The 21,920-nt window shown below is 34.0% G+C and overlaps 4 protein-coding genes across 6 annotated transcripts; 2 read left to right on the top strand and 2 right to left on the bottom strand.

Annotated features, from left to right (window-relative positions):
• The first annotated feature begins 864 nt into the window (after positions 1-864).
• Positions 865-1,862, top strand: LOC108197572 (late embryogenesis abundant protein At3g53040). The gene is made up of 2 exons (XM_017365228.2): positions 865-1,078; positions 1,295-1,862. The coding sequence occupies exons 1-2, from the start codon at positions 953-955 to the stop codon at positions 1,661-1,663; spliced, it is 495 nt and encodes a 164-aa protein (XP_017220717.1). The 5' UTR covers positions 865-952; the 3' UTR covers positions 1,664-1,862.
• An 862-nt stretch (positions 1,863-2,724) lies between these two features.
• LOC108207509 (late embryogenesis abundant protein At3g53040) lies at positions 2,725-4,388 on the top strand. Its single transcript, XM_017377949.2, has 2 exons — positions 2,725-2,956; positions 3,708-4,388. Exons 1-2 carry the CDS (start codon positions 2,831-2,833, stop codon positions 4,191-4,193), a joined length of 612 nt encoding a protein of 203 aa, XP_017233438.1. The 5' UTR covers positions 2,725-2,830; the 3' UTR covers positions 4,194-4,388.
• A 4,550-nt stretch (positions 4,389-8,938) lies between these two features.
• Positions 8,939-10,926, bottom strand: LOC108205368 (dof zinc finger protein DOF1.4). Of its 2 annotated transcripts, none has more exons than XM_017375309.2 (2): positions 10,700-10,926; positions 8,939-10,502 (listed from the first exon to the last, which is right to left on the bottom strand). In XM_017375309.2, exons 1-2 carry the CDS (start codon positions 10,739-10,741, stop codon positions 9,567-9,569), a joined length of 978 nt encoding a protein of 325 aa, XP_017230798.1. In that variant the 5' UTR covers positions 10,742-10,926; the 3' UTR covers positions 8,939-9,566. The 2 variants fall into 2 exon arrangements, with proteins under 2 accessions (XP_017230798.1, XP_017230799.1); XM_017375310.2 differs by having other exon boundaries at positions 10,756-10,924.
• A 4,588-nt stretch (positions 10,927-15,514) lies between these two features.
• Positions 15,515-21,445, bottom strand: LOC108204964 (glyoxysomal processing protease, glyoxysomal). 2 transcript variants are annotated; one of them, XM_017374675.2, is made up of 14 exons: positions 21,220-21,445; positions 21,056-21,102; positions 20,704-20,881; positions 20,537-20,584; positions 20,361-20,438; positions 20,065-20,208; positions 19,478-19,600; positions 19,221-19,324; positions 18,809-18,894; positions 18,634-18,728; positions 17,598-18,321; positions 16,585-16,783; positions 16,229-16,320; positions 15,515-16,127 (listed from the first exon to the last, which is right to left on the bottom strand). In XM_017374675.2, exons 1-14 carry the CDS (start codon positions 21,283-21,285, stop codon positions 15,862-15,864), a joined length of 2,250 nt encoding a protein of 749 aa, XP_017230164.1. In that variant the 5' UTR covers positions 21,286-21,445; the 3' UTR covers positions 15,515-15,861. The 2 variants fall into 2 exon arrangements, with proteins under 2 accessions (XP_017230164.1, XP_017230163.1); XM_017374674.2 differs by having other exon boundaries at positions 20,537-20,587; positions 21,220-21,443.
• Between the last annotated feature and the right edge of the window lie 475 nt (positions 21,446-21,920).

Genomic DNA, 21,920 nt, shown 5'->3' with positions numbered 1-21,920 from the left:
GTGCCCATGCATAGACCGACGTCGTTTTGCTAAACTTGACCAAAAACGACAGAAAAATCCTGTCACTAGCAAAAGTAATAATAATAATATTCTTCTGTGCACAAAATCGTCGCACGTTGTACAATAGCTGAAGACATAATTTCGTCATAAATGAAGCATCGTAAGTTAAATTATCTGCGCTTTCTGAAATAATATTAAAATTAAAATTAATATTCAATCGTAAGATAGTCGTCACAAGATAGCTCCTTTCTAGAAATTTATTTCCATCGTAAATTAAGCGTCGAAAGTTTAATATATGCAAAATTATCTACTGTTCAAAATAAATGGAAAAAGATATAAATCTTCACATCTTCTATAGTAAGTGAAGTTTAATATATGCAAAATTATCTATTGTCTAAAATAAATGGAAAAAGATGTCCAAAATAAATAAAAAAAGATATAAATCTTCAGATACTGCTTGGTCGAATGAAGATAAAATTATATAACTATATATAATTCTACCATCCAAAATGAAAAAGAAAAAACAAATATCATATTATGTGTAACAATTCGGGCCAACGGATCGACCGAGTATAATATCTTGGTGTTGCCTCTGTTGAACGGTGAACGATATTATTATTCTAGTCGACTGCTCCCTGGTCCCCATGGCAACTAATTCATTTCCTAGTCGGTAGATATCTGTGACAAAATTGGCCAAAACATATTTTACGAATCGGTTGGTTGCAACCAGACGAATGGCTCTAGTTAAGCCTACCGACTTGGCCACGTGTACCTTGTAATAGAAGCAAGTAATCGACCAGACCCGAAGAAATAAGAAAACTAGAATGGATAAGAAAAATAGTCTATAAAAGAGTGAGAAATGCAAATAGAAAGTCACAACTTACTTGCAAACAATTAAGAGTACTCCAAGCAAAATATCAGAATTAAAGTAAAGATAGCAGCAGTAGCATCAATGGCAGGAGTAGCTTCAAGTATTGTGAAAATGGAATTTCTCAACCTCTCAAAGGCTTATCCACACCTAACTTTTCAGCCTAAAGTATCCAGTGTCAGCTTCCCTTCCGTATCCAAATACCCCAAGGTATATACTCACTATAACAATATCAGCCTTTTCCGACAACCAATTTTTGTTTTGTTGTCGGAAAAGGCTGATATTGTTGTACTGCATCATATATCTATATGTTTTCATTTACTCTAATACTCGCAGATCCAGCTGAGATACTGGAGTCCTTGATTTCTATATATTTGCGAAAAATACATATATTGATTAAATAAACTCTTTATGTTTGAATTTTAGGGTCGAATTGGAGCGGGTGCTGGTGACGTTGGACAACAGTTTGATGAACTTGCACAAAAAACCGGGGAGAACATAAAGATAGGCGTGGAAGAAGCACAAAACAAGGTTAAAAATATGAATGAAAAAATTGAGGCTGAAGCTGATGGGATGGTAAAGGCTGCCAAGGAGAATGCAAGTAACATTGCGGACAAGGCGAAAGAAGGTGCAGATCAAGTAGGCAGCTCGGCTCAGAGCAGCCAAGAGAAGGCCGGAGAGCAAGCTTCTAGCTTGAAAGATAAGACTGTTGATGCAGCCGAGAAGGCTGTGGAGGCGGCCAAGGATAATACAGAGAAGATCAAGGAGGCTGTGATTGAGAAACTTGAGAGTTAAGGATATGCATGGAGCCAGGACTGTGATGCGGAAGAACACATACTAGGATGGCTGGTGATTGTGACAATCTGAGAAGAATTACATGATGGAACTGATTTGCTAATTTGTTTATTTCCATGGCTTTCAATTAATCTAACTATGTTGTCTCCCTGATTTTCTCTATATATTGGAGTCTTGTCCCAAAGAAAGAATATTTGAATCATTTCGTCTCTACTAAAAATATTCATATATGATTTCGTAGATCTTATCCTATAAAATACAGACATTAATTTAAAGATTGATTTTAACGACGCATAACATATCTTCAAATACAAACATTCACTTCAAGATTAGTAGTGAACAGCGCATAGCGCAAAACATATCTTCATAAAAAATTCTAATAGTTCCTAAGTGACCCTTATCTGAATCCCTCTTCTTCTCCGGACCCCTTCCCCTCCCGATTACTGCACCCAACATAGACTAGATAAAAATCGTGAATCATTGACAACTAATAATAATTATTATATATATTACTAATGATTAATAATCAAGTATGAAATTAGAACCGAAACCATATTTATATTTTATATATATGAACATGGTGTCAAATTAATACTGGAGAGCATTTAGAATCAGATGTTTTTACATTAAAACACAAACAAAATCGACATATAAACAATATAACAATATGAAAATGTCCCAACCTTTTATACATTGGACACAGATTTCATTTCAGGCCTACCCATGACTTTGTATATAAATATACATAATTGTATCAAATATTACAATTTCCATTTGGGCCTAGAGACAAATTCTTCGTATTACTGTTGCCATGGGTTGGGCCTTTCTAATTTACCATCAATTATCACAATTCACAAGTAACTCACGTTTCCCTGATTACCCTACCCTCGTGTTAATTAAGCGAGTCCAAGTCGATCGGTAGATAGTAACAACACATATGGCTAAACCTTGTGTTCTGATTGGTCGTATATATACCTTGCGACTAAACGACTGGCTCTAATTCACCAACTCGGTCCCGTACATTAGATATGTCCACATTAATACAAACGTGTGGATAAGATTTAGCAATTTAGTGTATATAACAGTGAGAAGTACAGACCTGAAGTTACAAACCTAGAGATCACTCTCAACAAAAAGCATCACAAGTAGAAAAGTAGATCAGCAGCCATGGCAGGAGTAGTATCAAGTGTAACTAAAATAGATTTTGTGAACATCATAAAGGCTTATCCTCAGCCCTCTTTCAGTCCTAAAGTATCCACAGTTAGCTTCATTTCCAAATCCAAATACTCCAAGGTAAGTATATTAATATCTGTACCAACTTCTGACCATTTTCAAACGAAATTTTCACACTGCAACAAATTTATCGGACATGTTTCTAACTCTTGTATAGTGTATAATTTTGGAAGTTTTATATATTGTAAAGCACTTCATTTTGTTAATGATCAGACCAATATAAGCGATCTTGTCTGAGTCAATTGTACTAATATATTAGAGATTGTTTTTCTAAAATTTTAATATAACTACAACTGATCTAATCTGAGTCAACTCTTTTGAAGATTTATTTTTTCAAAATCTCAAAATATAAAGATATTTTGGATCTTTATATTCTAACAAAACAGTTGTATCAGTGATCTTACAACCATAACAACGGCTCTTCTTGCGACAGAAATTTTACATTATTTGCCGAATATATTTCTACTACCGTATAACGAGTCTGTCGGCAAAAATATTTGTCGTTGCATAACTGCAATATAGTTCACTGAAGTGCAAGTTCCTGTGCCACAAAATAATTGAATACTTATTCTGTACAAGTCATATATTAACAAAATATGTCAGAAATGGAAAAATAGTTATTTCGAATGTCACATGGACAAAATTGTTAAGAAAGAAAATAATTTTGTACGAAATATATATGTTAGCAGAGCCTTGAATTATATTCGTGATGATAACTAACCAGCTATAATAAATATTTGTCTCTAAACTTTTGTTAAAATCATTCTGAAGCTGGTTAAATATTTGTTCTGTTCGTACATTTAAATTTCAGGGTCGAATAGGATCCACCAGCGAAGATCCCAGTAAGTTGGGCAAAGAATTCGAAGAGTTCGCACAAAAAACAGGAGAAGAGTTAAAGGGAAGCTTCGAGGACACGAGACAAAAGGTCAAGAACTTGAATGAAAAACTCCAAGCCGAAGCTCACGAGGCAGTAGAGGCAGGCAAGAAGAACGCAGATTACTTGGTTGACAAGGCCAAAGAAGACGCAGATAAAGCGGCTGACTTAGCTTATGAATTGAAAGTGAAGACTTTGGACGCTGCAGTTGTGGCGGCTGATAAGTTGAAAGAGACCGGAGGCGTGGTAGCGGAGAAGTGGAAGGAGACTGGAGACACGGTGGCTGATAGAGTGGCCAAGGCAGCGAGTGAGGCCAAGGATGTGGCGGAGGTGTCCAATCAGAAGCTCGGAGAAGCGTTGGACGCGGCCAAGGATACTGCGGAGAAGATTAAGGACAGTGTTGTGGAGAAAGCTGAGAGTTAAGAATGTGGTTTAAGATGCTGGAAAGAAAGTGTGTTTATTAACATGATGGGATTGATATATATGTATATTTCAATAACTGCCCTTGTTTGTTATATGGATCAAGACAAGAATGCATATATGAAAATGTGTATAAGCTAAACTTTAAAGTTAGATAGACCTATAATAATTTATCAGTATTTCATTATTTTTATGTAATCAATAGCTTTTATTTAATACATAAGAATGTAAATATGAGAGAATAAATGTCGCTTTTAAATAAATTACACATATCAACTTTCTCAAAATTAATCACCTCGAATCGAGAACTAAATTTGACAGAATAAATCGATCGAGAATAAAACAAATTTGTTGTAATAATAATTTATCTTACAATCATGGCTCACTTTATAACCCGGAAAAATGGTCAGAAGAATACCAGCCAGCAAAAGTACAATTTTAGGTGTCCCTCAAAACTTAAACCGCCTTTCAAATTTGTGTCGCCTTCAGGTTAACTGACGTCCAAAATATATATAAACCGTCGGTTATGTAAGTGTGACGCTGAAAAGAGTTTTTAGGCGTCGGCTATATAAACCCGTCGCGGTAATAGTCTATTAGCAAGAGACTGTCAACATTTAAACCGTCGCCTATCCTAAACAACCGACGCTTATTCAATAGTATTTGTGCCGGTTTAATTAATAACCAACGCCAAAAGAAAAAAAAGTGTTGCCTATTAATATAGCCGAAGCTAAACATTTAAGGGCAAGACTGTATTTGTACTAGTGGTTGGTCAAGAAAGTCCACCAACTTGCCCTACGTCTCCTGGTATTTTCAGAGAACAATAACGATAAAAAATTCAGTGGTTATCGAACTGGGGAGTGTATAAAATGGAGATTAACCAAATATTCATGTTATAAGAATATAAAAAAGTGATTAAGCGAAAATAATTAAAATAACTTTATTCGAGTGAGACCAGAAGGAGTTTGAACAGCTTTGTACGGATTTGACTACGACTGGACAAGTAATATGATATATACATGAAATTAATAGACGTTACTCGTTAGCCTTAATCAACAGGCGTTTTATAATACTTATCAGAGTTGCTTTTCAATAATTGTTTACGAACTATAGAATAATTTCTTTGGGACCACAGCACCCATTGCAATTTACTTACTGGGCTCCTTTCAATTTCTAACCACCCTGGACAACTTCTTTACAAAACTAACCACCCTTTTTTTCACTTCACAAAACTGACCACCCTAAATCCTTGGCGAACATTACATGAAATCCCTTATATGTTCGCCCCTGCCAAGGGCGAACATTACTAAAAAATTTTATATGTTCGCCCCTCCAAAGGGCGAACATATAAGGGCTTTAAACTTCCCATTTGCCTCGTATCATTTGCACATATAATGAGTTTATTTCATTTTTAAAAAAATGTAGATATAAAAAATACTGAAAATTCGTTTATTTGATTTTAAAAAAATGCACATATAATTGGTTGTTTTGTAAATATTGAAATGATATTATTTTATTGATTAAAAATGTCATGAGTTGAAGTGATAATTGAGTAAATTTATTTTAGTTAAATTGGCATATAAAATGAGTTGAAGTGATAATTGAGCAATTTTATTCATAGAGAATATTAAAACAACGATAATACGACTTAAACTGAAAAGGAGAAAACAATCACGACGAAAATACAGACCACTTAATTTTCCAACCAAATATTAGAAATTTTTAAAATTTCATTGACCGCATAGACACAATATTTATTTTTAAAATTTTATTTTTGCAAATAAAAGTTTAAATATGAAATTTTCGTTGACAAAAGAAAAAATTAAAAAATAAATTTCGGAACTTGACGGTCAATGCACCTTAAATTACGTGCCGAAAGTCTAACTGGCTCATCTAATTTGAGAAGGAGGGAGTAGTAGGCTTGCAAAATTTCGTATTAGCATTAAATATTAAAAATTCATCGTATTAAACTACTCGTAAATACGAATCTAGCAAGATCACTCAAGACTATATTTAGTCTTATTGATTACATATAAATTAGTAATTTGTCTCATGTTATGAACCGTACCGACATGACAAACATGAAAAGAAAAAAAAAGAAACGGAGGCAATATATTTTAGATAATATAAATATAAACAGATATAAGGTTTTGAGAGCAAGACACAAAAAATATGTTTCCCTTGGTCTCAAGTCTCAACAGCAAGACACCATAAAATGATAGAAATAGATGTGTGGGGTGGGTAAGCCTCGGCCAGCTAGCCAACAACTATGTTCGCCCTTACGGGGGGCGAACATAGTGGTGTTTTTGTGTGGTGTTCGCCCTTGCCAAGGGCTCAAATCAATTATTTCAGCAGCCATGTTCGCCCCTCGTGTATATGAATTAAGATGGTTAGTTTTGTGAATTGAAAATTTGGGTGGTTAGTTTTGTAAAGATTGTGTTTAAAGTGGTTAGTAAATTGAAGGAGCCTACTTACTGAGCCTAATTCTCTCCATTGAGGTCAGCCCAATATCAGCTAAGCGGAATTCCCATTTCCTCTGATATATCAGAATGTCGGCAATTCTTATAGGTGTTAAATAAGACAGTTCTTTTGATTTCACCCCTTTTTTTTATGACAGGATGAGCGAGATATATCTAATCCTTTCTTTTATTTAATTTTTTCAATCATACCGTACCCGCCAAGTGCCAAGTATCTCTTCTTGATTTTCAAATTATTAGGCTGTGTTCACTTGGATGGAATGAAATGAGGGAAGAATGAAATGAAAAATTATATAAAATTTTTAAGGATAAAGAAGAAAGTATGAGATAATAGTGACAAAATATAAATGTATTTAAATTTTTTGTGAGAAAGATTGTAAGAAAACTTATGTAGAAATGAAATGAGCATTCCTTCCAAAACATGTGAGTTAGAATTATAGTTAAAATAGGAGGAATGAAATGATTGAAGGAATGAAAATTGTATACATTTTCTTTGATCAATATCATTTTAGAGTACAAAATTCATTCCATTAATCTCTCTCCATTCTATTCACTTCAAGTGAACACAACCTTAGAGTTTTTACAGAAAAGAGTGTATAAGATTGAGAGTGTACACATCCTAGGGAAGACTAGCTACAAAAATCAGCTGGTCCAGGCGAAGACTTTATTAACTTAAGTCCAGTTTGAAGAAATTACAATTTCCGGAATACTATCATATAATGTATATCAGATATATATAATTATGTTCAAGTCAGGACTGTCCTGGCTATTTTTTATAAATATTAAAAAATATAATATTTTAGTAATTTTGAACATTATTTTTGCATATTCACTCCAATAACAATTCTTATTTCACAAGTCTTATTATCAAGATATTAATATATTTGAATTGTAAGTAAGTGTGAAAAAAGAGAGAACAATAGTATCTTATCATTAAAATTAATACTCCCTCCATCCCATTTTAAGTGTCCACTTTGCAAATTTCACACATCTTAGAAACAATTAATGTAAATGTTTTTATCATTATCTTCACACACCTATTCACCTTGTTTTTATAAATATTAATTATGTATATCACTCCTATTATGTATTTGATCTTTTTTCATATTGGAACTAGTAAGTTGTATTTAATACTATATTGGAACTAGTAAAAAGTTGCATGGGTTAAAGAGTATGACACATATATTAGGAAATTTGTTTTTGGCAAAATGGACACTTAAAATGGGATGGAGGGAGTATGAAACTTGAATTAGTGGTCTTAAACAAATGAAAAATGTCCTACCAATCTAAGACATTTTTGGGACACTGTTAAAATTTTTATTTTCATCAACTTTTTGATTTAGCACACCGAACAAGACTCGCACTGCATACAAGTTTTCTGTAATTATGAGTACAGAACAATGAGTGAATCGATCGATCACATAAAGTCATTGCATGGAATGCAATAATAAATCCGGTAAAATACATGTGGCTATAATTTCACGAATTTTAAGAAAGCTCCTTTTCTATTCACCTCTCACTCTCAGTCTGACCTGGGATTGCACTGAAAAATCGGTGCTTGAATTGATTACAGCCAGAACATGCGCTGCCCACTTTTTCTCCACTTCTCCTATACCTACACACTCTTAACTTGCTCTAGTACTACCCCTCCCCCACACACTCTCTTTCTCTATAATACACCCCCATATAAGATTCCACATATATAACCATTTTTGATGGAGAACTTGAAAACACAATCTGTGTTAATTACACAAAGACTTTAAATATTAATTTTATGTTTATCGATCACGATAAGTATGATGCAACAATTATCTGTTCAGACGAAGGATTTATATGCTCTCTATACATACATGCATGTCTGTTAAAGTGTGTGTCATACAAAACAGTACAAGAGAAAAGCAACATATGCTAGATTCCAAGGTGAAAAATTATAGTGGTAGTCACTATTGTTTACTCGAATTGGATGTGTCAGAGTAATGAGTCCTTCCCAATTCTCTCAAGCTATCAGCTGGTCCAGGGATGTACTACAGACTGTACAATCACAATGCACCCAGGCACTAGATTCCAAGCTTGCATCCCCAACTTGACAAGGACCATTTTCATCTCTCCTTGTCAAATTCCTTGCATCTAACACATTTTTCTATCTTTAAACTACTTAGTACTGTAACTACTTGTGAGTTGTGTGATACTGTGATTAATGTTGTAACAAGAAGACATTAACACTTCTGAGACAATGTACATATATAATTATGCCATAAAAGCTAAAAACATGGATATACCAAGAGCAACCAATTAATAAACAGTAAGAATCCACATTTTATGAACTTACAAATTCCCCTCTCTTCTATACCAATTAATGTACTCCCAACCCTTAGTTTTAGTTCTAGACCAAGAAAAGTAGAAAACCTTAACATGTTGTCCTAATAATACAAGTGCTGGAAATGCACACGAAATGAGTGCATGCCATGCACAATATATACACAAATTAAAAAGATAGAATTGAATCAACTCACTATATTGATCTGCAGGATCTTGCATCCGAATTCTTGGACATGGATATTTTGTTGTTGATGAGACAGAAGAGGATCCGAGGTTCCTCTCAGAGCAAAAATGAAATTCTTCAACCTTGCATTGTAAAACTATAAGGCTGAAGTCATCTTCTGCAGCTGACATGATCACTCCGATCCTATTCTCCTCCCATCCATTCGAAACCTCCATAACTAATTATTTTCCCTTGTGGCCCTTACATGAATCACTAGAAAGAGATAAGTAATTAAGTGAAATAAGATAATACCTAGCTAGCAAGCTAATATAACATAGATCACCATCAATTTACCCTAGATTGAGAAAGGAAAAGAGGAAAGAGGGAGATCAAATAAGACTCAATGATGTGTAGTGTTTGCTAGATCAAAGAAGGGACTGAATTATAACCAATACTTTTCGCGGGATCAAGCCAGGAACCAACACCACTTGCATTCCACATAATAGAATTAGGATCTGATGATACCATTTGTGGGATCTGATTGTCATTTGACCTATTTTGAGATTCTTCAGTATTGAACTCTTTTAAGGACATACCACCATTATCATGACTTCCTTGCATTTGCATATGATCTTCATACTGAGAAAATCCAAGGAAATGGCTACCTCCAGATCTAGTATCTCCAAGAACACCACTGGACAACACCTTTTGCTGTTGAATGTTCGAAAGAAGGGAAGCCATTGAGGGAGAAGCCGAAACACTTGAGCTGAAAGACCCAAAATTCGGAAGGTGATGGTAGCTTGACAGCATTGATTTCGGAACAAGATCACCCCCCATTATTTGTCCAGAAGATGAAAACCCTAAGGAACTAATCTGAGGTTGAAGATCATATTCGAACAACGAATTATTACCTCCATGATCAACCCTAGAATTAAAAGAAAGATTGAGCTCTGAAGAATTAGGGTTCAGATTATTGTGCTGCAAGCCATGGTAAAACAAGGGATTGGAAGAATTTATAGCAGATATTGGAGCTGATTTAGCTGAATTATTAGACAAGTCCACAGCCACCGGGGTAGAACTGGCAGCCGCCGCAGGCCTTTTAACCCTCTTGTTCTTCCTACAACCTCCCCCAACCGGAACATTCCTTAGGGTTCCTCCGCGAGTCCAGTAACGTTTGCAAGCCTTACAGAAGTGCCTCGGCTGAGACAAGCTGTAGTTATTATAGTAGCAGAACTTAGTGTTTGCCGAATCACAGCGAGGACATTTTAGTGCTAGGTTTTGTTGCTGTTGGATTTGTTCTTGTGTTGGTTTGTCTCCACCCATATTTGTTGATGCCATCAAGTTCTGATCATCAATCTGCACAAAAAGAGCAGAAAAAGAAAAAGGAAAGGGGTTTGAAGAAGGGGTTATTAGGGTAAAAATAACAAGCAAAAGAAAGCATTACACAAAACTAAATAATATTCTCTTCCAAAAGCAAAAAAACAAGAACACACTGGGGTCATGTTTTGTTCTCATATAATTGGGGGGTGGGGAAAAGGAATTTAAAGAAGAACCTGTGGCCATTCATTAGTGTTTGTAGAGATGATGAGTGCCATTTCTTCACACTTACCTTGCAGCTTCGATGTCCTTTGTTTCTACGAAGCTCTAGAGATGTTACAAACACTCAACAGACAAGAGCAGGTGGCGAGACATGAGCCTCTCGGAAGAGATAAATATTCGGATGGTGAATGTACGTGCTTCAATTAATTAAGTAATTTTCATTTCTTTTTCACGTGACAGATTCTATTTTGTTTGCACCGCAGATTAACAAATGTTTCAAGTTATTAAATTCGTTAAGCATGCAGATTAAAGTGCTTTTCTATTCACATTGAGGGGACCCTCTTGATTTTTCTTTAATATTTTGACATGTATACTTCCTAGTGATGAAGAGTCTGAATCGAGATATTGAAATATAAAAAAACTCACCATTTGTGTTATTCATCACATGCGTCTCTCTTGATTTCAACCTCAACGAAACTAAATTTAATTTTTTATTCAATATATATCATAAATTGAAAAAATATTAAGATGGGAATAGAGAGTGATCTATGGATGAGCCTATGAGACGTTTGAATACAAAGAGAGAGATCACACTGGAGAGAGACACAAGCATATTATTGGTCTATGTAGAGTCCTTAGAGTGCTTTCTATTCAAACTGAGGGGACCCTCTTAATTTTTCTTAAATATTTAAACTTACCTATTTATAAAAGCGTATTTTTCCCGAAACTTCCTAATACACTTCTTAATGACCCGAGTCGAATCGAGATATCCCCCAATATCATGGAAAAAACTATCACTTGTGTTACCCAATCCCATCAACCCCTTTGATTTTAATCTTAAGAAAACTAAATTTATCTCTTGATTCAATATATTATTATAGATTAAGAAAATGATTAAGATAGGAATATTAGAGGGTGATCTATGAATGACACCCTATGAGAGAGTTTTAATACAAAGAGAGATCACACTGGAGAGAGGCACAAGCGTATTATTGGTCTATGTAGAGTCCTCGAGTGGTGAGTCTAGTGACACAAATTCCGTAGACAGATGGAGATCAATTTAGATAATGGAAAATCTCAGAGTTCACTACGTACCCGAGGTAATCATAGACGACACACCATATCCCACTTCCCAATTCCTTTCCTTAATACGGATTAATTAATCAAAACCTAAATTATTACTAACACACTAGCTTATTATAATAAACCCCACCATATGATCATATATGATAACACAGCTAATATGGATCGATGATTGTGGGTTTGTGTATATTTTAGTTTAAGTGCTATATATACATCCCTATCCCTAAGATCGCGAGTTCATATATTCTGTCTGAGATGGGCTGTCATTAGTCACCGTGTTATCATTACATTTTAAAGTGTCGCCTGATTCAATATATCCGGGCGGCAACATGTATATGTATGCATGTACATTACCACAATGATGGTTATATACTAGAACGTAGGTAAAGTTCTTAAACGGACAAATTTGACTCTTGTCTCTCAACTTAAAAAAAAAAAGGACAAAATCAATCAGCAAAAATGATCATAATAAAAAGGACAAAAAATGATCAATTGTTTTCTAAGCATAATAAAATCGATAAGGGAGGGTCGATTTTAACTGATGATCGGGTTTATTCTAAATAAAGTTATGAAAAAGATGGTATATCATCATTATTTTTATTCCCATTATAAAAATGTCTATAATATATGATAATGAATAGCCAACACGGCTATCAACCAGAATTTAAGTTGTCGTGATGATCTAGTTTCGCTGTGAATAGCCCATACGGCTATCTACTATAATTTTGATGATCTAGTTGGCCTCACTGAACTTTCAACTGTGATTATTTTAAATCACTACATATAATTGCATTATTTGTTGCCAACCTTAATTTTTTAAAAGTATAATCTATTCTCATTTATAAAAACTAAAACTAATTATAATGTACATATAAAATCGTGATCAGGATATAAGCATATGATTTTAATATGATTGATCATTTAACAGAAGTTCATACTCGTGGAAGAATCAGATTCGTTTATCCGGGACATTTCGATATTCTCGTAAGTGAGAATATGATTTCAATTCTGATAGAAAATCAAAATCCAATTTAGTTTGATAACCTATTTTAATTTTCATATTTAATAATGAAAATATCAAATGTTCAACCCTCCAAATTTTTTAAATTATGACAGAATGAGAGACAAGATCATCTAATATATTCTATTATAAAACATCAATTCATACGTAATTCTACCAAATTTCGTACTCAATGTACCAAGGTTAAACAAAACATTCTTTTATAGGATAACTAACGGTTCGGCAGTTTACTACGCGGCAAGTCAGTCATCAAAGTGTGCATGTTCTAACGTGTTCTTATTGAACCTTATACGACCCACTAAGACTTTTACACCAAAATGTGTGTGTGGCCATTGATTCCAACTTTGATGGTCTATTTTAATACCAAAAAGGAGGAGCTATGTATCTAGAAAATGCATGTAGGTGTCATTTATATGCAGAAATTAGTCCATCAGCTTTATATATTTCAAGTGGAATACATATTGTATATTAGTATATCTACAATGAATGAAGGGGTAGCGGAAACTCCAAGAGAAAGGGACAAGAGAGAGCATGTGGAAATTTGAACTCTAAATCTCCAACTCATCAAATATATATGGCCAATCCTGCTTTATTCCTTAGTGCTGTATAGCTTTAGTTGGTCTTCTATTTTCAATATAGAGATACCGTCAACTTAATATTAGATTCGTGACACACATGTATGCATGGGATATGACTAATATATACGAGCTTGCCCGTTCATAAAAGACGAATATTTTTATTCGTAATAGATGAATAATATTATTACAATATACAGTATCTTTAAGATTATATTTTCACTGATAATAAAATATTATTATTTTACTATTTTAAAGAGAACTTCATATATATTAGAATAGTTTATATATCATTATCATTGAATTAATATAGGGTTAGAGATTTTTTATTTTCATCAAAACAATATTATTAACTCCAAGAATTTAAAAGCGGATAGAAAAGCTATTATATATCTTAAAGAAATTAGAAGCGGATATTACAGGGGTTATTGTATATTATTAATAAAATATATTAATAATTATTTATAACTTAATGTGATAAATACAATATTTAATAATAATTTATATGATAAAAAACCCGCAACCTGCATATAATCATACGACGTAAAAAGAGAGAAGATAAACTGAAAAATTCTGAGAACCATGAGGAGCCCATGTGAAGAGCAACTACTGATATTAAAATGGAAAACTAAAGTAGAAGCATATATTCTATGTCAGGGGAACTAACTCATTTTGTAGTTCCCAACAAATTTCTCAACCCCAAACATTTGTCGTAATACATCTCATCTACTTCGATCAACTTTTAGCAAAATACTCACATTACTCTCACTCTGAGACTGAGACTGAGATACATGAGCTTAGCTTCTAGCTAGATATTAATAATATTATACTTATTATTACATCATTTGTTTTTCATATACATGTTAACTTTTTTACCTGATCAGGCCCCGATAATGGCTGGTGTGTGTCATGTACATGCATGATAAGCTTTAAAGTTGATATATATAATTTATTTTGATTGGTGGAATTTTTGTATATAGAAGGTTCATTATTATTAATAATTAATAATAAGTATTACTCAAAGAGAGTTAAATACATGAAATTTAATGCTTAGCATGTGTTTCATAGGCACACTAATAGAAAAACCCAAAAAAAATTATTGTAAGAATTAAAAAATTTATTGATGAAATTAACCATTTAGGCTATAGTTCTCTATTATCTTTTTAATATACGAATTGTTAAGCTATATATAAATAGATATTGTTATAATTTAATAACCAAACGTAATTTTGGTACTAAAAATAGTTTCCGATTTCATCACTCTCCAAATATCTTACTCTTTTGAATACAATATTTTTTTTAATCTAGTTTTTTTCATTTTTTTAATGAGTTGAAACGACGTAACTCATCTATATTTTATTTTATATTTAGAATAAAATATATATTGTGTAATTTTCACACAATAAAAATATCATTATGGTGATAAATTTTAAAATTTTCTTATTAATATCAAACTATATATATAGTACACTGTTGAAGCTAATTATTGAAACAATATATAGGACCGAAAAGAGAGAACGCATGCACGAAGAATCAAAGGGATTGAGATGATCCCTCGAAGGCTGACAGGTCACATTGCACCTAAAAGAATGTACAGACAAAGATCTCCCACCATCTGCATGCCTTATTTTTTTTCCCAGTCCAACATATTCATACCAGTGCCACTTTTGTTCTTCCACCACTTTCTCCCCTCGAAAACTTGTGTTAATACAAAAATTCAGAAAGTTTTTGAATTGCTAAGTCCAGAAATGTGATTAATTCGGGCTGATTGATCAGTGTTGACACCAAATGTGTCCTGGGCCACTGGCTGCCTCGCTTCCATTCAAACGAATAGTGGAAATTTGTTAATCGCCGTAGCCATATCCGACCAAAATTATTGTTTTTATTAGAAAAATACATGTTAGGTATGATCAATAATTTTTATGACGGGGACCATAAGTTAAATCAAGTGTGAAGGCACAATTATGGGGAATATAAACATTGATGTGAAGCGAAATGGTGATAGATGCTGTAGCACTAACACAAGTAATAAGGTGGCCATGTTTTTGAACATCTATTGGATCAATAACTGTAAAGGTCGTAGGGTAAAAATTAAACAATCATGTACTGTGTAGCATCAAATACTAAAAGTATATTAAATCGGATAGAAGTTAAAAGAAGATAACTAAATTAAAAAATAGTTCAGGACATAACAGCCAAAATATGAAAATATTACACTAATTCAAGTTGTATTATCTGGTATCATCTAAAAGCTCAATGTTGGTATGAAATCCGTATATAACACATAGAATAGCTTTACAATTGTACTTCACCCTGATTGAACACAGTATAAGCCTGCAGATAAAACACCTGATTCTCTCCAAGGAGATGAACAAAAAAAACAGACTACAACAAAAGCTTGGTAATATACATTTTTTCATGGCTTCTAGTGGGACTTCAAAGTATATTTCCAGTTGGTGGCAGTTTCTTCCTAGTTTATACTGGAATTGGGCAACTGTCACAACTTGCTAGGAAGAAATTTGGTAAAAGGGCCATCTACTTTATCTGATTCAGAAGTCTTCTTTAGCATTTCCTGTCTTTCAGCTATGAATTTTGCAAATCGAGAACCCTTCACATCTTTGGAGTTATCACCTGATAAAAATTCTGGTGAATCAGGCAAATAGGGGCCTGGCTTGGGAGTTACCGGAGGCACCAAGGCCCAGACAGAAGATATATATTCATTTGGTTTGTCAAGATCTTCCAGAAGTGATAAATTCTGCATGTCTGACATTATAATAGTACGGAACTTAGCACATGCCTGATTGTATGTTATCCGAAAATGTAACAAGAATGAGAGCTATTTCAAAAAAAATGAGGCTAATAACCTTTTGAGAACTTGATAATAGGTTCCAGAGCTGCGCATGGAATGCTGAAATTCAGATGTGGTATAAGCACCCCTCCACCATGCCTTGCATTGCTGCATCAACATCAATTTATATTTATAAGGTTCAGTTTACACCTTCAACTATGATGTCCCTAGACTCATTTGATACCCAACAGCCAATACAGTATTTCCCCAAGCAACTCAGGTAGGTGTGATCCACAAAAGGCACAAGCAAACTAAACTTTATGACTAGCCTCAACATTCTATAGAAAAACAAAACCAAGCAGTTCTATAAAGATAATTAACCAAAATGTAACAAGTGGCACATCACTTGAATGTAGCACAAGAATATTATACCTTGTGACAAGGCCAATCATATGACCATCTGAATTTACCACAGCACCACCACTCCCCCCAGGATGCACAGCAGCTGTTGTTTCAATCATTGCTGGAATGAGCTCATATTCATTCTCTTGGTCACCTGATTGATGGGTTGGAGGCCTCCTTGCTTTGACTACTTTTGCTACCACACCGAGGCAGGCAGATGGAAAGAAGTCTGAAACAAAATAAATGATAAACAAATTTTACAAGAGAAATATGAAAGGTCTCAGTAATATTTAAACAGAACATGTAATAAATCATTTATATGCTTATTACCAGTAACATCACAGCAAGATGTAATATGTTAAGATACATTTACAATACATCAATTGTTTCTTACAGCATCTTGGTATATGTCTGTGACTCCGACTATTGTCCAGATCAAATTTTCATAGGTTACATGATTATATGTTAAATGCTTAACACCGATAGTTGAGTTATGTGTGAAGACAAAAAGATATAAAAAATCCTAAAATGAGATTCTTAGAAACAACACAGAATCCAAGTCTATATAAAACATTATTTAAAATAACACCTTGCATGTTTAAGAAATAAGTTCACGTGCTCAAATGATTTTAATAATGGATGGTCATACATATATCTTAAGCAACATCACATATCTAACATATGGCATAAGCCTCAAAGGCTGAAATAATTAGAATTTAGAGAATAATATATATAGTCCTCTAGTCGATTTGTAATAAATATTTAGGGTGCAAAAGCCAAAAAAATATATATTTATCATCACTTGTATGATATTTCAAAAAATCAGCCAAGTCAAAATCATCCCTAATTATCATGACGTGAATCTGTGAATATCAGAATGGACGATAAAAATATGTACTTGTCCACCTATTCTAAGACTCTAGTTGTTGACAAGATTCTTGTGAACAGACTCGCATCTTCTAATTATGCATATATATTTAAGTACTTTAAAGCATGGCCTAAACCCCTCAAAAGCAGATAAGAAAGATTTAGGGAATATCTACCACGTCGAGGTCCAACTAAACCATGTCCAACAACACAGGCTTTCGATCCGGGATTGGGGCAAGTGAAGTCCACAGCAATAGGAAAAAGATGTTCAGGAGCATAATCAAGCTGAAGAAGTGCAACATCCAGAGGTCCTTGAGATATGTACAGAACCCTGGCATCAACCCAAATCCAAGGCTCTTTGTTGTCCAAGCGAACTCGTATACTCCTATGCGTATTGACCACATTAAATTTACCTCCCCTGCGCTCATCAGATACAGATAAATCTACAGGCATAACTTCTGCTGATAGCAAATCCCAATTCTTTGTGTGGCTATCAGATATCTTATTTTCTGGTGATACAGAATTCGACCGCATAAAGATTACCTCTGATTTTGCTCCAGATTTTTCACCTGAAGCTGTTTTTCTGAACCTCCATGGTTCCAAAAGGTGAGCATTTGTTAGAACCAGCCCTTTATTGTTCAGCAAAATACCAGATGCCCATGCTCCATCATCAACTGTTATAAGACAGATTGAAGCCATTGCTTTCTTGATGGATGATTGTGGAGGTTTCTCGTAAATACAATCGAACGACTCACCCAGGTCGAGACGGTTTACAGGAGACATCTTTTTCAGCAAATCCGAGTTCACATTTTTAGTTTGATTCCATTTCAACAAGTATTGTGGTTCCTCTTCTGATAAGTTGCTGCAAGAAGATGCAATGACTTCCCATGGAATCAACAGCTGTAACAAAAACAGTCTTTCACATAAATTTGTATGCAATAAATCACAGGCTAGATGCTAGAAGTAAACCCCTTTCTTATTATAAAGTTCATTGTTCATAAAGTAACTTATTAGAAATTATATCGGTTCTGACATTTTACCAATTTTATGAAACATTACTTCAGCGTTCCAAGAACCGGGAAATGATTTCAAAATACTAAATGTAACTTCTTACTTTATACTCGAGAGCATATGTTTACTTAGAAACTAGAAATTACATGCGCCATAACAGGCCTGCTGTAAGAAAGGAGTGGCCAATGATTTCCTGGCTACCTGGATTTCAGCACCACTACTCCTTTGTCGTAGTGGTCTTGTCATGATGCCAATAAGTTGGCCATTTTCACCAAAAACTGGACAACCTTCCGTTCCTGATAAATTTTGTGTCCAAATATAAGATGAATCCCTTTATCACAAATACAAATATACAAACGCAGGAAAATGCTTGCACCTGGAAGACACCGAATATCCGCCATCAATAGTGTGCTATTGGAAGAAGCAGCTGGATAACAATTTGCAACTGATCCCACGGATATACTGATTCAAGTTCCAGAAAGTGGAAATATTGAACATTCAGAAGCAAAAAAGCAAGTTTGATATCAAGCAAAATCAGAAAAGAGTATTCTCACATATCAATAGGGGTAATTCTCAATTTCTCATCTAAAGAGCCAATATGCAAAGCCCTGACAGCACTAAAAATAGTGCCAAATAACACTAATAGATCAACATTAACTATATTTAGCCAAATTTGAGGCATCAGGCGAGCATCAGTGCATTACCATGAAATTATGTAATCTGACATTAATATGCAAATGTAAATTAGGTGACAACTAAGAAATTTGAGCACACATTCAAACGGCTACCTGTTGAAGAAGTGCACAGGAGATAAGACACCAAAAGGTGAGCCCATTGCCAGGAGAAGATCTCCTCTATTACTTGTGCCTGAAATGCTTAACTTGGGAAAATCCTAGACACCATTAATCACTCTGTTATTCATCTGATGCTACTAGACTATAATCAAAGTAAAAGTGAGAGGGAAATTATTTAGATTCTACATGCAGTATGACATATTATCTACTTCATGTATGCTAAGGAGAGAGTAATATAATAATGGAAGTACCTTTACAAGTGCCGAGGATACTCCTAGTATAGCAATCCTGGCAGTGGACTTTCCTATCATACCAGAATTACTTGATTCTTCCACTACCCTTTGACCCTTGTTTTGCATGGAAGATTGATGAACCTGGTACGAGAAGTTGAAAATTCATATTAGATGATATACTAGGCAATCAAATTTTTAGAAGTTCCGTTTCTCCAATAGTAAATGTGAAAAGGCAAACTAGAAGAACAAACACTGAACTCATATCAATCTTACTAATCTGTAAACTATAGATACAGAGTTGGTTTGACATATAAGTAGTTGATTGTACATTGTCACATGCGAAAAATGAGAAGCCGGTTGCATTCTTTAATCATCACGTTACTGTTGCTGAAATATTAGATTCTGAAGATTATTAACTAATTTATGTTTTAGTCTCATATCAAATGCATGTATCAGTGCACTTAAGTGTGCTATAATCTTGCCCTTCAATCCTAACAGCTCATTTCCAAGTGCATAAAAAAAAACGATGGTCACATAAACACCTGCAGATACATATAAGTAGCGACAGAGAGAGAAAAAAATGATTGAGACAGGGTACCACACACCTGTTTTTGAAGAGAATTCAACAGAGGTTGAGCGTCATTACTGTACGAGGACAAGGACCAACCAACTTCCCAGCCATGGTCTAAAGCACCAGTTGACGATTCAATAAGTGATTGGACAGCATCAGATGCCACAGGAATATCTACCTTTAAGTATAGTTTATCATCATGTGAACATTTAAAAGAAATGTATAGGACAAAGATAACCACAAAGATAAGAAAAAAACAGTTTCAACAGATGTGATAGAAGTACAAGCAAGTTAACACACGAAAACACAGGGTGTTCTCAAAATATGTACCAACGTTAAAAGTTTGGCAGATAGCCAATTAGCGTTCTTATGCACCATATTTGTTCCATCTCCCGTTCCCGTCTTTCCCTGATGACAAAAAGTTAGTGCATTAATTTTGACCCTCCAATCTAATCTACTTGGACGAATAAAAAAAACAAATAACTGAATAATGTAATAGCTACTACCTCAACCATTATATCAATCTGAGAACCAGTAATCAACGTATTCTTTGCCTGCTAGTGTAGGAAACAAACCACCAATTTTTAATTTCAAATAAAAATCAGCATAACAGAACAGATGATTAATATAAAACTTCAAATGGGGACGACAAACATGGTAATCACATACAAACCTGGGCTAAATTATCTCGGTTCGACAAAAATGGCTCAATGACAGAAGCAACAGTCAATACAAAAGCAAAATCAGGCATTGATGCATCAGTAGCACCAACAATATGCTTAGCTAGTTTAGGACCAAAGAAAGAACTAGGCAGTAACATTCCAGAAGCTGACAGTGTTGTTATTCCACAGCTACGATCACACATATTACAACATACAATAAAAAAAAATCAGGTGGAAGAAGTCAAAAAAGCAAATTGACTAGCTAACAATTTCACACACATAGAGGGAGAGAGGGAGAGACACACACACACACACACACAGAGAGAGAGAGAGAGAGAGAGAGAGAGAGAGAGTGAGAGATACTTGTAATGGTGAAAAGCATGTCTTCTCATTTTTAGACCCTTTGGATCCTGAAATTTGTTACAAAAATTAAAACCCAGTTGCTATTAGCAAAGATATCCAGCATATATCGCATATACATATTAAAGATTGAATTTTGAGCTTGTGGGTATAATTAAAATACTTACAGGGCCTTGAGCTCTGACCATGACGGCGAAATTGCGAGCAAACTCAACGGTTTCTGGCAAACCCATGTCGGAAATTTGATTGTTGTATAGATGATTATTACAATTGATTTCTACACTGATAATAATTGCAGGAAAGTAAAATATGTATGTATCGTAGTGTATATCCTTGTTTGCGATCTACGAGGCAACAGGATGAAGTAATGACGGCAGGAATCGGATTAGTGAAGTCTTCCGCACGACGCCGTTTCGTTGCAATTAAATACTTACAAAAATGAAGAAGAGTTCAAATATTTCGATCCTAAATTACTGATATATAATATATATAATAATATAAAAATATAAAGTGTAATATTATTTTGAACCCCATATGAATAATTTAATTATACGTATTTGGACTAAATTATACAAATTTAGTTAATTATCACTTGTTATTAAATATAAGTTTTTGTAAGTTAAATAAAATTTACTTATAACCTTTTATTATAACCTTTTAATACAAAACAAATCAGAGAGAAAACTTGGTCATAGATCCACTGAGGAGACGGTAAGAAGAAATTATATTTTAAATTGTTTTTATGAATTTTGTAAATATAATAACCAATCCTTTATATTTGTAAAATATCCCTATTTTGGTATTGTACTTCTTTTAATTCCACCATATAATTTAAGAGCACCATTAACCGAATGTTTTTGTCATAATA

This window comes from Daucus carota, chromosome 1, assembly GCF_001625215.2.
Source record: "Daucus carota subsp. sativus chromosome 1, DH1 v3.0, whole genome shotgun sequence".
Classification (NCBI taxonomy): domain Eukaryota; kingdom Viridiplantae; phylum Streptophyta; class Magnoliopsida; order Apiales; family Apiaceae; genus Daucus; species Daucus carota.
This window is presented reverse-complemented; position numbering and strand designations above follow the sequence as displayed.